The sequence below is a fragment of the Cyrtonyx montezumae genome, unplaced genomic scaffold, assembly GCF_038088225.1.
Source record: "Cyrtonyx montezumae isolate F1298 unplaced genomic scaffold, pur_monq_1.0 scaffold_3, whole genome shotgun sequence".
Taxonomy (NCBI): domain Eukaryota; kingdom Metazoa; phylum Chordata; class Aves; order Galliformes; family Odontophoridae; genus Cyrtonyx; species Cyrtonyx montezumae.
The window spans coordinates 95,829,875-95,846,896 of NW_027072034.1; the positions used below are offsets into that span (position 1 = coordinate 95,829,875).

General features: G+C 38.4%; 1 protein-coding gene across 4 annotated transcripts in view; it reads right to left on the reverse strand.

The window, feature by feature from the left end:
* Positions 1 to 4,999: 4,999 nt before the first annotated feature.
* ABCC9 (ATP binding cassette subfamily C member 9) overlaps positions 5,000 to 17,022 on the reverse strand; it is a 67,773-nt gene continuing 55,750 nt past the window's right edge. For 2 of the 4 annotated variants that reach the window (XM_065742439.1, XM_065742437.1), the window contains 10 exons: positions 16,380 to 16,481; positions 14,112 to 14,232; positions 12,865 to 12,995; positions 11,399 to 11,477; positions 8,701 to 8,809; positions 8,384 to 8,487; positions 7,681 to 7,814; positions 7,260 to 7,322; positions 6,328 to 6,507; positions 5,132 to 5,212 (listed from right to left, as the gene is read on the reverse strand). In XM_065742439.1, the coding sequence (XP_065598511.1) occupies positions 6,370 to 6,507; positions 7,260 to 7,322; positions 7,681 to 7,814; positions 8,384 to 8,487; positions 8,701 to 8,809; positions 11,399 to 11,477; positions 12,865 to 12,995; positions 14,112 to 14,232; positions 16,380 to 16,481 (981 nt within the window). In that variant the 3' untranslated portion in view covers positions 5,132 to 5,212; positions 6,328 to 6,369. Of the gene's footprint in view, positions 5,213 to 6,327; positions 6,508 to 7,259; positions 7,323 to 7,680; positions 7,815 to 8,383; positions 8,488 to 8,700; positions 8,810 to 11,398; positions 11,478 to 12,864; positions 12,996 to 14,111; positions 14,233 to 16,379; positions 16,482 to 17,022 lie in introns of all 4 variants that reach the window. The other 2 variants (XM_065742438.1, XM_065742436.1) reach the window with 1 other exon arrangement.

The following is a 17,022-nucleotide window of genomic DNA, read 5'->3' on the forward strand; positions in this document are numbered from 1 at the left end:
TATGGGCAGTACTAGCTAGTACTGTTTGTTACTCATTTATCCCTCTTATTCCATGGATATACAATATGTATTTATGTATAAAAATGTCTAATATGCATACATGGGAATGAATGCACTAGGCAGTGAAATGTGCCTAAGTGATATGCCTGTTATGGTAACATCTGAGCTGAATACTATGTTATTATAAGCAATGTGTAAGATGGAAACCTCTATGTGCAGCGAAAATCAAAGGAGACAGCTTGCATGGGGTGGATGTCAGCATAGGAAATAAAAGCAAAAATTTTTAATAATATTTTTTACTGTTTATGGTCTGAACAGAATGTGACTTATCATACTAGAAGGATGAAAAACACTAGCCAGGAATGCTTGTTATCTTTCCACGGGTAGCGTCTAACACCCAACAGATACGATCAACAGTGAATAATTAAAAGTAACCGAGTAGTAAGTTGACTGAGACTTTTCTAAAAATCTCTTCTCTTGAAGGATTTCATTTGGAAGCTTCTCCAAACTCCACAGCTTCACAGACGCCAATACTCAAAGCTGTTTTGCCAAAACAGCGTCAGCACATCGCTAATTTGTAGGAGTTGAAGAACTTCTTCCTCACAACAATTTGTTGATAATTTGAAAACCTGATAATCTTTCCCTGCAATTTTACACAGAGGTTGTTTCTGGTGGAGAAAAAACAGAGCAGTAAGAAACCAGTGTGGAAATGATTGGGATGTTTGCATGGCAATGAAGAATTTGATTTACAGTTTTGTTTTCAGACTATTTTTTTTGTCTCTGAATGATTTATTTCCAAAGGAGCTGAAGAGCTCCTCACATACCACCACTGAGTTCATATCAGGGAGTTTATAAAACTTATTTGGACTTTAAATAATGCTTTAAAAAGACACTGCTTGATGATATTACTAAGCTAATCTGGTGAATTCAGTTTTGCTTTTTAACACATTTTATAGGAGAATCATTGCTCCAGAAAAGTTTTAACAAGTCACCATGTGGCTTCACTATATATTTTAGAACTGATTTCTGCTGGCCCTACTACACTGTGGATGTCAGGCTGCAGTGCTCACAAGCAAAACATGCCCCAGTCTTTGCTGCTAGATAGTCACATGGAACATTTTCATTTTCTGATAATAAAAATGGCCTTTATCCACCCCTTTTTAAAATAAAAGTAGCTTTTGCCTGAAATAAATTATATTCCACTTTGTGATAAAATGCCTGTATCATGAGTAAAATGTATGTGTGATGTCACCTTCATCTTCTCATGATACGTGAGCAGCATCGTATGTGAGTGGATCAGCTTCTTTGTACAGTTGAAGAACAAGAACCTTTTGCTTTAGGAAGCAAAAATAAATCAATTAAATTAGACACTTCATTGCATAAGAAGTCTGAAGAGAATTCCTTCATCGTATTCAAAACTGATGTCATCTGTTGTTTCAGAAAATAAACATAATTCTCTTCAATTATTTTTGCTGGCATTGTTTGTACATGTAAGGAGATGCCAGATCAGCTGGGCCGTACTTGCTGTTTGCACTGATTGAGTTAGATGGAGGTGTATTAAGTTATAACATAGGTATTCTGGTAGTTCACAGGAAAATAGATGTGGCTAACGTGCCTGCAGAGCCTTTGATAATATATTCTTTCACCTAATTGATATTAAATAATAGCTGGAAAAAGGATGCAAGCTCTTGCAAATGAAGGTCTGCAATGCATTTGCAACTTGAGGTACCTTTGGATACCACTTTTCCTTAGGAAGCAATGATTTCTCTCTTCAGACTTTGCCTTGCTTACATCCCTGTCTTATCAGAGCTGACCCAAACTTTGCTGGGGCGGCTCTGCCTCACAGGAAATGCCACAGATCAGTGCTTCCTCTGTGGTTTATACATGGTTAGAAACTCCCACTGACAGTCTATCTCCACCTTCTAGAGGCTATGAAGCTGAGGATCAAAAAGGCAGATGCTGAATTCAGGCTCAATGCCCAGGTTCCCTCTGCAGTCACTCCCTCCAGTGGGTGAGCCATCCCCTGGGCTGGTATTGTAAAGAACATAATTTTGTTCTGAGAAAACTTTCTTCTGAACAGATAGGAAATGAATTGTGATTTACTTGCACTGTATGCTTCAAAGTAAGAGATTCCATATGTGGTTTTTGTATGTAGGTGCACACACACACAGACAACACGCTATATATCAAATGGCAAACTTATCCAGGTGGTTCTGAGAGCTCCTCATAAAAAAGTGAAGGGATCATCAGTGGTGAGTTAAATGGGATCCTTTTAAGTAACATTTCATTCAACAAGTTTGAATTTACAAAAGGTCATTAATAAACTCAGCTCAGAATCAGTCTGCTCAGCCACAGATTTGATTTCCTTATAAACAAACAAACAAACAAATAAACAAATAAATGAAATAATGACACAGCTATCCTATTTGGTAACTCTGTTGTTTGAAATGCCAACTCCAAATAATTGTCATGCTCCCCAAATTCTTGAATCATGACTAACAATTAGCAAGACATAAATGGCTTAGACTTAGGGACGTTCTCATTCTCATTCAGGCTGCAATTAACCTGAAAAAGCCTTGGGAAAATGGTTCTCCTTAGATGAATCCAAACAGCCACTGTGCCGAATCTTGAGCAGGCAGAAGCTTCCCCTTTCTACCTGTCAGTATTGTTGACAGCAGAGGCTTACGGTCCTGCCTCAAACATTACTTAAACCCTTGCAATGGGATTCACAGCACATAGGCATTTTGGCTCAGGAATAGACACAGTAGTTGTATGGGGCATTTTTGGTGCAGGAGAAGCAGCAATAAACAGCTGGCTGTTACTGGTGTGATGAAAGGCCACATACAAGAAGGGCACAGAACCGTTCATGATACCTTTTTCCATTGGTGGGGAACACAGAAAAATGGAAATTCAGCCTATGACCTTGTGGGTATATGATATGCAAGCAGTGGCTATAATGCAAGGAGATCTCTTAGATCAATTACAGTTTGCTGTGTCTCTTGGAACCTGAACAGGACTATTTGCTTGAGGAACTAAGCTGTGCCTTTAAACCTGTTATGGATATGCTCCAATGATCATCAAACTCTTTGACCGCAAACACATAACATTACAGTCAGCACTCCTGCATTCCTCCAGCAAAATGACTGAGGCATGCTCTGACTGTAATTCCTTTTCTTTTCTACCTACTGAAAAGCTCCATACCTCTGGAGGGATGAATGGTCAAAGAAGGGGATTCTTCCCTCTGTGCCACCTTTGGGACAAATGTAAGAGGAAAGAGGAATTGATTTGGGGGCCCTTTTAAATTTATTTAGGATGCCTGACACAATCCCAGCCCCTTACAGACACTTATTATAGTGTAAAATAGCATTTAGTTGAACTGATTAGCACCACTTAAAATAAATCAGGACTGCACCATCATCAAAGTTATGCAGATATACAAAGTCATTTCTACTTCATACTGACCCAGTCTGAAAACAATGAATCCAATTAATTTTTCCCCAAAGACAATTAATTTAAATCAAGAATGATGCTGGACATTTTACTCTGAGATCTGCATAACAGCGTGCTTTTCCACTGTAAACATCTGCTTTATTTTTTTTATTTTCTTTGTAAGACAGAGTTCAACACAGGATATTAATGGAGAAATGAGCAATAGCTTTTCATAGCAGTTCATAGGGAAATCACAGAAGTACTTTCCCTATTAAAATGTTCCGAGCTGAGTTTTTTGTTTAGTTGTATCACAAGGCTTTTGTTTTGAATAAGATGAAAAAAAGAGATAAACCATTGTATCATCAGACTAAATGCAATCCAAATTTCAAGTCTTAATTTTTTATTTTTATTTTTTGCCAGGTATTGTCTCATGTTGTTTTCATTACACTAACAATAAGCTTAAGTGCACTTCATGTTCATTCTAAACCTCATAAAAATAGACAAATAAGAGCACATTGAATATTATGATTAAGGCAGACATTTCAGACTCTGTCATTGAAAGAATGTCTGTGAAACTCCTAGAGATTTATTGTCCTTTGGGCAGTTATCATGATTCAGAATCTAGCCCTGTGCATTAGCCAAGTGTGAGCAATCTTTTCAAAGCTGTATGAGGTAATTATGAATGTAAGTGACCTAAAACCTTGAAGATGAAGAAATCATTTGGTAATTGTACCAACACAAAAAATTATTGGAAAGGCTTAAGACATATAAAACAACTGGTGGTTGGCTGATTACATGCCATTTTAAGTAGAATATTTTCGTGGAAATTTTAGAAGATTGATTAATATCAACTTTATACATTCAGATTAATTTTAATACAAAGACGTAAGATACTGTACAAAATATATTCCTCTATAAGCCTATCAAAGCATGCAAAATTACAAGATGATCTGTGTCCTTGGTTCAAAGAATTCTGTAGAATAAATATGGATGTAGGAACTGACTGTAGGGGTAAGTCATCACTGCATAGAAAAAGTAATACTGTGCCAACTACATTGTGTGAACTAATGTGAAGGGCAGGAAGAACTTCCTTTTTTTTCTTATGAATTTCCTTTCCCTCATTCACTGCACATCCCCTATAACTTGAAGAGCAAAGTTTATGCCTTTGGAATGCAGCAAATTGCCCCAGGAGTTATGGGTTTAGATTTGTTGTCTTTTAACTTTTCCCCTCTGAGGATAGAATTCTTCTGGGGGTCTTGCTTCCTTGACAAACAGCACGATTTTATTCTTGGTTCCAGAATAACATATGCAGCTCATAAGAGCACTGCATTTTTTTTCTCTGTACAAAAGAAAATAAAGTCACTGAGTCTAAGAAAAATTCCAGATTTCCAGGAAATAAAAACTTCTGCCTGTGTGTGTGCGTCTGTGTGTGCACGTGAGCATGAATTTTAATGGCTTTTGAATTAAGTGACATTTTTATTGCTTTGAGAAATATATGTATTGCAATGGGATTTATTATTTTGGGAGATGGAAGTGTGAAGAAAGAAGCAGCTCTGAAAAAAGCCTAAAGTGATGTTACACTGAATTAAAATATATGCATTTCATTGGTTTAGAAATAAGCTTTTAAAATACATCATGTGATTCTTCACATGTCAGCCCGGACAAACGAAGCAAAGATGCCGTCCTCTTGAGAAAGCAGGTTCTCAGGCGTATCATACTCTAAAATGTTCCCTCGCTTCATGACAATGACCAGGTCTGCCGTTAGGATAGTGTGGACTCGATGCTGCCGTAAAGAAACGAATAAAGAAATTTTAATTATGGTCATTCTCATTGCGGTTCATTAGTGTGCTTAATCCAATGTGTATGAAGTCGATAAAAGACTTTCTTTATTTACACTGGTATCTGGAGTAGACCTTTGTACTATATCTTTAATCTTCAGAGATCTCAAATTACTGGACAGTCTCTGGCACCAGGCCTGAAAACACTTACGCATGCACATGCTTCATTTTCGGTCAGCTAATTGCTATTATGGACAAGACAGCTGTTGGAAGAGATCCTCCAGCATCACTGAAATATGTCTTCCCCTTAAGGAAATACAGGCGAGAAACATCCTGGGTATGCACCCACTGTCAGGTGGCATGGCATCTTGCTCCACTCCTTGGTTGTGTACCCTGGCTGCCCGTATTTCATGCATATTAGGACACCCTTAGGTTGTTTCCTTCTGCAGATCAGTTAGCTTCCTCCAATATTAAATTGGTGCTTGCTGCAGGGAATAGGTTGGTCCAATAGGTGGGAGGTAGAGTTTGATTTCAGTGCAGTACAAATATCATAGAGTCATGAAGTCATAAAATATCCTGAGTCGGAAGGTACTCACAAGGATCATCAAGTCCAACACCTGGTGGTCCACAAAGGTGGACCACAACTCCCCTAGCACAGACTTACAGGACTAATGACAGGAAGTTAGAGCACAAGCAAGCCAGAAAGCAAAGAGTAATTTTTAAAATCCATATTGAGAAATGGCAATTGGGGATGATATGAGGGCTTACTCATAGTCATAAGTCTTAAAGAGAACCAGTTGCAAGATGCAGTGATACGGTACATTAATGTATTACCAAGAAATGACCAGTCAGATGCAGATAGGACTAGTTCTAGAAATAAGACATTTCACTGTACAGGTTAAAGGTCAGGGATTACTTTAAGGAATGGATTCATTTAGTATCATAGATTCAATGTTAGCTTCATGTCCAGGCTTTTGTTAAATGTAATTCATGTAAATAGTGAAAAATGTAAACAAATGCAGAAACCACACAATAAAAATGTTCTTACGCTGTCATCTCAGAAGCTGTGCAGTAGAAAGGAAGCAGAATGAAAGGAAACTAAAGAGACAAAAATAACTACCAAATAGTCAGAAGTCTTGTGAACAGTGTGGACTGATAGAGTCTACTTGTGAGTCTTCACCAAAGTGGTGAACAGGCCATCCTCCTTGAGGAGCAAGTTTGAGGCAGTGTCACATTCAACTAGAAAACCATCAGAAAGGACTAGGACAATATTGGCGTCCAAGATGTGAGATACACGATGCTGGAAAAAAGAAAAGAAAAACAGGTGGGTGAAGGAAGGAGCAGCCATGAGTGAAGAGCGGAAGGAAATGAAGTCAGCTGTGCAAGGAAAGCTAACTATTAATATGTGCCATTTTGCTTGAGAGATCAAGTTTGGAAAGGCAAAGGAAAGGTAAAGTGAAATTCCAATGAGAATGACAATACTGAATGAATGGCATTTAACTGGAAAGGAATAAGCTTACTGCTAGCATCTTCAGCATTTACATATCAAAGAATCTTACAGCCTGTTGAAAATGAGCCTGGGTTAAGTCATTAATCTACACAAACTAGTCACTGACAGACTTGAAACCAGACTCCAAGAGACATAACTCTAATCACTAACCACAGGATGGGATTCCAGACAAAGCAAATGAAACAGCTGTTGAAACATATTTATCTCTCTTTTGAAGCAACTTTCAATAATAGTTTAGCCCATGGCTTTGGGTTCAATTTGTTAAAGAGAATAACTTCAAATTTTCTTGGAGGTGATGCAGATGCTGAAGTTCCCCATAAAGTCCTTCAGATCTCAATGTTTCCATTTGGCCCACCTGCAAGATATCACTTAGTACAAAATTTCTGGTTGACGGTATGTGTCTTATCCTGTTGCAACATCTGGGAATATTCTGACTTCAGGTTTTAGTTTTACCTTGCTTTCATATTGATGTTTAGCTGGTGAAAGTCAAGAATAACTGCTTGAGAAATAAGAACAGAGCATCTGCTAGTATTAGTACTTACCGCTATTGTTACAACTGTGCGGTCTGCAAAGGCAGTCATCACGACCTTCTGCAAAATATTTTCCTACAAAACAAAATGGCTTACCTCAGTTATTTCATCCTCCTATATTTTGCTTTGTTGTATGTCTTCAAATATCAAAAAGAAGGGATCATATTCCACACCACCTTTCATCTGTGAACCAGACTCCCAGCAGTCAAATGCTGCATAGGTAAAAGCAGAATCTCTAAAATATTACTTTTATTTTTTTCCTCTCACAATAACAATAAAACCCCAAACACATCAACAGAAACAGCCTAAAGGCAAGGGAAAAAAGGCTGACAATTTTCTCTGCTAAATAGATCTTATGGCTGACATTTGGGTAAGATGATGTCTCTTCTCTCAAGTGGATCTATGTGACAATGGAGCAAATTGCTATACTCACTGTAGCCATGTCTATAGATGCTGTGGCTTCATCCATGATAAGAATGCTGCTCTTGCGAACAAAGGCTCGTGCCAGGCAGAAGAGCTGTCTTTGCCCTACACTGAAGTTCTCTCCTCCTTCTGTTACCATTGCATCTATAATAAAAATCAATTAGTAAAATTAGAATAGTGATTTTGAGAGGACACTACTAAAGCTCTGCTTGTGCACTATTCCAGTGTGAAGCAAAATCCCTGTAAAACCCAATATAGTTAATCAAATAAACCAAATTGTTAAATCTGTTAGGATACAAGATGGTATCTTAGTATGATACACACGTTATGGAAGGAAGTAGACAAGCTTTCTTCATGAACCAGATCTCAAATGAAAGGAAGACGCTTTGTCCGTGTTCAAGGTAAGAGCTACAACTCTGTTGGTCAAGCAAGATTCTGCTGAAGTAGCAGAAGTAGAAACTCTTTTTAAAAACTGCTGAGTAACCTATCTATAATCCTCAGGTGCCGCAGGATTTTTCTGCAATGAATGGAAAACCATTCAGCTTTTTAGTAAGGTTATTAGCTCAGACATAGAGAAAGAATATTCATGAGGTACCTGTAACCTCCTACATGATGGTTCAGAGTATGAGATCCCATGTAGCTATTTATACGTGTACACAAGAATTCATGTGTAATGCCAATATTGACCTATATTCCTAGTGACTTGTACATACCAAGCCCTCCTGGCAATGATTTGACCATGTTCTTCAGCTGAGCAATCTCCAGAGCTTCCCAGAGTCTATCATCAGTGCACTTGCATTCTGGATCCAAATTGAAGCTGCAGGGAAAAACAAAAAAAGAGTCTTGTGACTGCAGTTAAATTCATAAGGCCTTCTGCAGAAGAACAAAGTGGAACTGTGTACCTCACTTAATTCCCCTTGGACTGACTGTAGCTAGATTATGGTGATCTAGGAAGGTTTTTTTCCTTTTCCTTCCCTTCCTGCTCACATCACCCATCACAAACACACTACTGATCTTTTTGAGCACCTACCGGATGGAACCACTGAATAGTATCGGATCCTGGAGGATAATGGAGAGTCGGGAACGGAGAGTGTGAAGAGGCAATTTGCTGATGTCTATTCCATCAATCACTATTCTCCCTGTTTAAAACAATGCGCAGAAGGCATATGAGGGAATTGCACAGATAGATAAAGGAGATACTTTGAGCTGGGCTCCAGATGATGAGACAGCATGCCTCTGTATTCTCTCAGTGCTGTTATACAAACATGGAGGAGGTGAGTGGAAGTAGTAACACAACCTAGAGGGAATGCAGCCTTTTGGTGACAGTGCTGCCTTTCCATATTTCTTTTTTTCCACAAAATTCCTTTAAAGGAGATTTGTGGCTTCTGTGCTATGTGATTAATAATAGCACTGGAAGGATAATTTATTATGAGGCAATCCAAGGTTTACAGACAGAGTGAGAAAAAGGACAACAGTAATTAGCCACATTTGTATCTTCCTCTGTTCTTCTTGACTTTAACAGTAGCAGGAGATCTTTAATCTCTGTGTTTATTTCTTTTGCATAGTATATGAATCTATCTACCATCAAAACATCAGGAGCCAAAAATCTCCTTGAAACTCAAGGCTGAACAAGACAACATAACTTTTTAACAAGGGACAGTTCAGAAAAAAAAAAAAAAGAAAGGATATCATACTCCGAGGCATTCTAATACCATTCATGGTGGTTCTTACATATCAGTTTTACTTAAATATTTGGTTGTGAATTAGCTACATACTGTTCTTCTAGCATAAGATTACTGGAAGCAGTCTCATTAATCATTCTTTAAACCAGTAGTTCATTCCCTTACAAGAAGTTGTTGTAACAGCCGACTTAGTAAAGATTTTTCCTCTTCTAGTCACTACTTCAGGTCAAAGAGCGTATGGATCTTATCCGAAAATTTGACTTATGCTGTGCTAGCTGTGGCAACTGCAGATATTCAGTGGAGAGAGACTGGGAAGATGTGCCAGAGAAACTGGGGATGAGTACTTCACTAGTAGAAGAGAATGGGAAGGGCCAAAGGAAGCTCTTCCCTTGGATCCTCAAAGAAAAATCAGGAACTATCAAACCCAGTGACTATCTCTGGGCATAGAAACTTCCCTCTGTGTATGGGGAAGCAACGGAGGAAAGTGAATGAGGATATTGTAAGGGGTATTTTTCATGAGGCTCAACTCTTCCTTTTCCCTGTGGATTATTTCATGGAGTGGTTGCATTAGGTTCATTAGTTCTCTCCACAAACAGGGAGAACCTAACCACAAACTTGCAAATTCATGGATTTTTAAAGCTGGATGTATGGCACTCTGCAATTCCCAATTTTTATGATATTGCATTTTGTAGGTTACTCTTTGATAAATATTACTTTGGCATGCTGTGGGACCAAGGTAATGTATTTGTGATAGAAGCCAAGGAGAGGAGACTTTTTGAAAAAAGTAGAGAGGAGTTGGGAAACCAGGAAAGTAACAAGAAGCGGTCAAGCATGACGGATAAGTAGTTCAAAGAGGGGACAAGAAAAGGAAAGCACTAAAGAAAGAAGTGAAAACAGGGGAATAACACAGGTCATACAAAAAATTAAGAAATAACAAAGGCATATGGAACCAAGGTGAATAACATGAATGAAATCTTTGCTTCAGTAAATTTACTAAAAATCTTGTTATGTAATTTTTTAAGAACCAGGACTCCACTCAGATGTGAGCCAGCTTAGAAACTAAATATGGACTGAGCTGAGATACGGAAGGTTGTGCAGAAAGGACACACAGAGGTCAATTAGAAAAGACTTAGGCATTCCCGTTGGGAAAAAATGGGACACAGAAGGAACAGACAAAGAAAAGATACAGAAGAAAGATTAAAGTAGAAAGAAACTGAAAGTTGAGCGCAAATATAACTGTTTGCACTATTTATATATCCAGGATCCCCAGTGATGAATCAGAAACCTATTGCCATAGATACATACAGGCATGGAATCACAACAAGTGCAATTATTAGTGTTACTTATCCTCCCACATATCTTACTGGGATTTCCCTAGCAAACATTTGATGCACAATGACCAAATTAGAAACATTGAAATATTTTTTTTAATGAATTTCTGAAAGTTTTCCATATACCTGCAACAGTTCACATGTATCTGTATTATAAATGCAGGGTGCACATTGCTGCATGCTAGTTCATATCAATTAGCTAGGAGAGTGAAATGCTGCAGGAGTGAAAACATACCATAAAGTTTCCAAAACCTTTAGTCAGTTTCTGATGTAGTTGTGGGAAAACACTATAAAATAAAAAATAATTATCAAGGGAATGAGTTTGTTGAGCTCATTTCTACTCCGCTAACATTATCACAGTTATAATAAGTTAATGCAGTTATTCTTTAGGGAGAAATTTAGAGCTCTAGAGAGCTGAATATTTTTCCTCTTATCTCAGAAATGGCATATTGTATTGTTAGAGCATATGCCAAAAATAATTTTTTTTTTTTTAAGTGGAAGTATAATTTGTACATAATGTTTCCTGGAAGAACCAAGTGCTACTCACAGTAGGACACTTTGTACTTTGAGTGGTCAGGCACAAAAAGTCCCATTCTATTCAGGTATCTTCTGAGACAGAGATAGGATATAAACTATCAAAAAGTGTCCTTGCTTTCTCTGAAGAAATAAGAAGGGAGCAGGTCAGGAGTGACAACATACTCCAATGAAAACTAACCATCAAATATGTCCACCATTCGGAAGAATGCCAAAGACAGGGATGACTTGCCACTGCCAGTACGACCACAGATCCCAACCTGCAAAAGAAAGCAAGGTATTCCATGAAAAGGCAGCTGTGAGTCAGACTTGCAGTCCTGGGAAAGCTGGACTGGACTGCTCTCCTGGTGAGAAGAAAGGTCCTTCCCAATGGTCAGTGTCAGACCATAGAATAAAACCAGAAGCTGCGGCAAGCACACTCTCTGTTCTATTTTTGCTGTGTGAGGACCTGAAGGTAAAAGCACTGAGCTGTCACTGATATTGGGGAGTGTGAGGCAGAGATTATTACACTGCTCCACCTTTCAGGCTGAAAGTAACAGGAAAAAAAAACAACCCACTTTATTTAACAAATGTTTATTTAAAGTGGTGCTTCAGCTGCTATGGACTATGCCTTATCTTCAGAAATAAATAATAAAAACCAGAACCTGTTTAATTTCTCCTTGTGGTTTGTGCAGTGCTGAAATCCACAAAGAGCCTTAATTGAATGGTGAAGCAGGTTCATTTGTACACTGAAGAACTCATGTAACATGATAGAAATTCTCACTTGTTCCAGTAAACAATCCTATCCTATCAATCACGTACAAGCTAGGTATTTTCAAGTTGATTAAAAAAGCTTACCATTTATTTCACAGTGGGACGTTATGATGTTTCTCATTTGCATGCAGTGGGTTTGCATGTGTGCATCTTAAATGATGTTCTGATTGGACAAGGAACTTAAACATAAATATTTGGCTGAGAAATTATCTTACAAATTTTATTTTACAGTGTAAAATATATTTTCTGCAATGTTAGTATCATCCTCAGAATAAATGCAATTTTAAACATGGAGGAAAAATATTTTTTGTTTGGTTCATGTAGAATTTCATTCTTTCTGTTTGTTGAACTGATCAGTGGGTCCATGTACAATTCAATATTACTTTGATTTGAACATTTTATAACAAGTCAATAGCTGAAATTTAACATGATAAGAGATTTTCAGGTATACTGGGATATTTAGGCAAAAATGCTTACACAAAGTAGTTCCCTTTGGCAAAGTAATCATTGGAAACATTTATCCTAGGAAGATTTCTGAAATGTCAGCATTCTTGATCTGGATACTATATGCTGAAATTTAAGATGTTCTTGTGTGTTTTTTCAGCTCCTGTTTGGTGTTCATCTCATCTCATCTCATCTCATCTCATCTCATCTCATCTCATCTCATCTCATCTCATCTCATCTCACCAGCTACACTCATTCTGTGCAAGGGGTTGGACATGGAAAGAGATGGGAATCTGAGAAGGAAAACTGATCATAGCCATCAGTGCGTTTCTTGACTCATGCCCATGTAACTGTCACTGCAAATTGTTAGTTTTGCTCTTCTGCCATGTTAGAAAACAAAATAAAGAATGACCTGCTCCAGAAGGAGGATCATGTGTAATCATACAGTACCTTTTGTCCTGGTTTAATATAAGCCTTAACATGTTTGAGAACAGGCTTCAGGTTGTTTTCATATCGCACACACAAATTTTCAATCTTGATTTCCCCCTCTTGGGGCCAGTCTTTTGGGACTTGAGAAGGGTCTGGAACGGTTACAGTAGAACAAAACAAAACAAATACTATCAGAAGGTCACTTTTTATGACAGTTCCTTTTTCCCTCCCTCCTTTCTGAGCACCTCCATGAAACCACTTGAGAAACCTAGCCTTTACTTCCATGCCAAATAGGAACATAGGGTAAGGCAGTGCCTTTTACTATGGTGGCATGCTTGGGCTATTTCCCAGAAGAATCCCAGAACTGCTTGTTGGTCATGTTTGCACTTAGCTTCCCAATCTTGACACTTAAGATGAGAGGGTGAATGCCTGAGGAGCTCTTGGCAATGAAATGGGGAAAAGCAAAGCAAGCAGAAAAGGTCAGTGCAGTGTAAACGTGCTCTGAGGTCAGTAACCGGCAGAGGAAGGAGAGTGCAAGGAAGGATATTGTTACTGCATGACAACTTGAGCTGTTGACATTATCACAGCTCGTATGTCATCCTGATTTTCAAATATGTAGATAGGTGTTGTCTTGACTAAGGAGTTTGTTTTTCAAGGAAGCTTGCTGACCTGCAAGCTTCTTCACCGCTGCACTTATAAAGCACCAAAGCCAGCTTGAAATACGTGGAGATCAAATATCAGCAAATGGTTCAGGGAAGAGTTGCTAAGGTCTGACTACCACCATGCCTTTGTCTTGTAGCTCCCATTTGCTGCAAAGATCACACATTTGGAAGCAAGGGAATTTAATGCATTTCTAGTTCTCATCTGTCTTTTCATTTACGGATTAGCTATAGCTACATGGGTGCTTCGTTCATCTAATTGTGCCCTGTGCATTCTGATTCTACTTCAGTGTCATGCATTGTATCCCTGGATTATGGTTGCTTTTTTTTCTGTTGACAGGCTCTGATCTATATATCTTGTGACTGCTTTTGTCTGCCTTTGTCATTCAAATCAGTGGGAGTTCCTATATGCCATTGAGAAGGGACTTTGGCCAAAGAGACCAATGTATTTTGCATGACCAAATCTATCTTACTTAAACAATCTGAGAAGAAAAACAAATACAAAAAAACCCCCAAAACAGCCACATAAAACAAAACAAAACAAAACAAAATAAAACAAAACAAAACAAAACAAAACAAAACAAACCACAAAAATTGAGAGTGCAATACCCAAGTAGCCATCATAGTTCTCTGACTCCATGTTCAGGAAGCTGTGTACTTTTTTTACAGCACCCATCTGCACTTCCAGATCAGCCAGATTCCTCACCACCCAGTTCAAATAGTTGGTTATCTACGTCACAAAAAGAGTCAGATAGAAGTCAGATAAATCTGTGAATCTTTGGCCTGAACCAGCTCAATGGGTCAATTACTGTCATTACAACAGTCCTAGACTCAGTGCAGCAGCATCACATACATAACAGAGCAGTCATACTCCAACACAAACAGCATCCTTGACATATTAATTTATTGCTTATTTTTTTTTGACAGAAATATCTGAGAAAAAAATGTATTATCAATTCACTGGTATTTCCTTCTTTGTTTTTTAGTTGTAATCAAGCAGATTTGATAAATTATAAATTTATTGCTTGTAGTAAGCAACTGTTGATAATTAATTGTTGAACAATACCCAGTAGCTTAGAGAAGCTGACTCCCAATTAGGACTGACTATTTAAGGCTGAAAATTGTAAAATAACTTCCTAAACATATGTTCCTTATGTCTCTATTTAGAAGCCCATATAATAAAAGAAAAGCCGATCTTATTAGAAACTGTTGATAGTCAAGCACCTTTAAAAATTGAGCCACTAAGGTACCTGAATAGGGGTTTAGAAAGTTCAGTTAATGAAAACATCCTACAAACTGAATTTAGAATATTTAGTTGATTTTCTTGATGACAAGTGATGAGCTCTTTGTTGTTCAGAAACACACCATGTCTATCCTGCTTTTGACTGAGAAATGTATAATGTATCTACAATCATAGTTCTGTCCAGTTTGATAAAAGGTCCTGGCATCTCAAAGGCCCTGCCCATAGCTTCAGCCTTTATCACAGCTGTGCAGCAGAGTTGGCAGTGTTTATACAAGGGAAGAGAACAAGCTTCTGAATGCCTACTATAAACACCATGTTGCTGCAAAGTTTGCTCTTATCCAGGTCCAAACATCATCCCTCTCAGCTCCAAGGAGAAATGATACAAAACCTGTCAGGCGACAGGCAATGATCCAGCTGCATCCATAGTTTCACTAGTGCTATTGTGAGGGAGGAGAGAGACAGGTCCCCACTTTTTCACTAGAGCATTGTCTGCACTGCCAGGCTTGAGCAAACAGCTAATTTGCGCTAATGATCTGTTTGCAAATACAGATTAAGTATAAAGTAGCCAAGGCAATGCAGACATCTTGGCGCTTCCAGATCTCTGCTAATGAAGCAGGATTACCACGAATGTTTTCAGAATGAAGCTGAAAGTCTGGGATGGATTCTCAGTTGCTGGCAGATGCTCACAGTGATGTAACGGTGGCTCAAAGGGGATCTAAGGCCACTCTAAGGCAGCTGCCAGGAATCATCTGCTGCTACCATGGGTTTACCAGCATTTAAGGGTAAAGCCAAATCTCATACCTATGTCCTCTATATGACACCACCTTCCACCTACTAGTGCATAAACCTGCCAGCTTTGTGCCATTTCGATCATCCTTCCTGCCACTATGCTCGTCCTGTTTTTATCCCCACTCTCTTGGTGAATTCAATTTTTTTTTGCTCTCTGTGATGGCAGTACTCATACTATGCCCACAGCGCACTATCAGACTCTCTTAAACACTACTATGCTGAAGGACACTTCTGTGACTCACCTCATATTGCTCCCAATATAGTTAAAATGAATTGGTTACCGTGCCTCCAAAATCTTGTCTTTCCTAACCCCATCTCCTCCTCTTTCCTACTGTTATTTGTCATGATGTACTATGTCTACTAGCCTTAAAGATCCCAATCCCCACATTCATTCAAGACTGGATGAATAATATTAGGCATCTGAGTATATTCCATCCAAAGGCAGAATTGGCATTTCAGCTTCTTCAGCAATGACTATATTGGTCATTGCTTAAACATTATTGAGATTATGACAGTGTCTGGCAAGTTCTGCCATATACAAATGCAACCAACACTGGTTTGTGCAAAACAGAGTGCACAGCAGGTCCTCTTACGCATTTAGATTTTTTTTTGCTCTGCTTGGGAGCACGCAGGGCCTGGGAATGGTTGTGTTTTTTTAATTGGCTCATAAAATCTGAAGCAAGTCCAAGCTGCCCTGAACTCTCTCAGCTTTGGCTTGAATCCATTATTTGCAAAATTGTTTTTTTTTTCAAGATTAAGAAAGTGGGATGATAATCATGTATATGTATTTTTTAAATTACCATAAAATGAATACGTAGGTCTGGAAGTTCTGCTTTGGTACTTACCGTCAGAGCGTAAAGGAGACCTAGCCCCACAAACCCAGAGTGTGGCCCTTCGGTGATGGAAGTGATAGCTGCAGTAAGAACTATGCAAGCACCAAGATAATCCTAAAATGGGACCGAGGAAGAGAGAAAGATTCTAGACAACATTAAAGCACAGTGACAATAAAATTTCTTCTGTTGCAAAGCACATTCAATTTACTGGGAATTATTTCTGTAATGACACCTAGTCCTTAAATCTGTGTTGTGTTTCCCTAAAATAGATCAGGATTTTTAGTGTCCAAAACAGCCCACAGGAGCTTGCTGGACACAGATTAAACAGGACAGTATTTTCTGCAAATCCAGTTGGACTGCGGTGTCTCAAGTGTAGCTTCTCCCAGAAGAGGAGATAATAAAAAAGTATAATGAGCATGTGAAAAGAAATCATAAGCATGGCATAACACCCTTAACTACAACCTTTAAAGCAAATCAATTCCAATCCTCTCCACTCTTTCTCACATCTCAAACATGAGTTGACCTTCCAAAATAGAAGTATTAGTGACTTCACAAAGCCCATGAAGGCTTTTGGCAGGATTTATACAAATAATGTATGTTTTTTAGGCAGGCAGACATAAAGTGTTTCAGTGGGACACTGTGAATAGGGAAGACA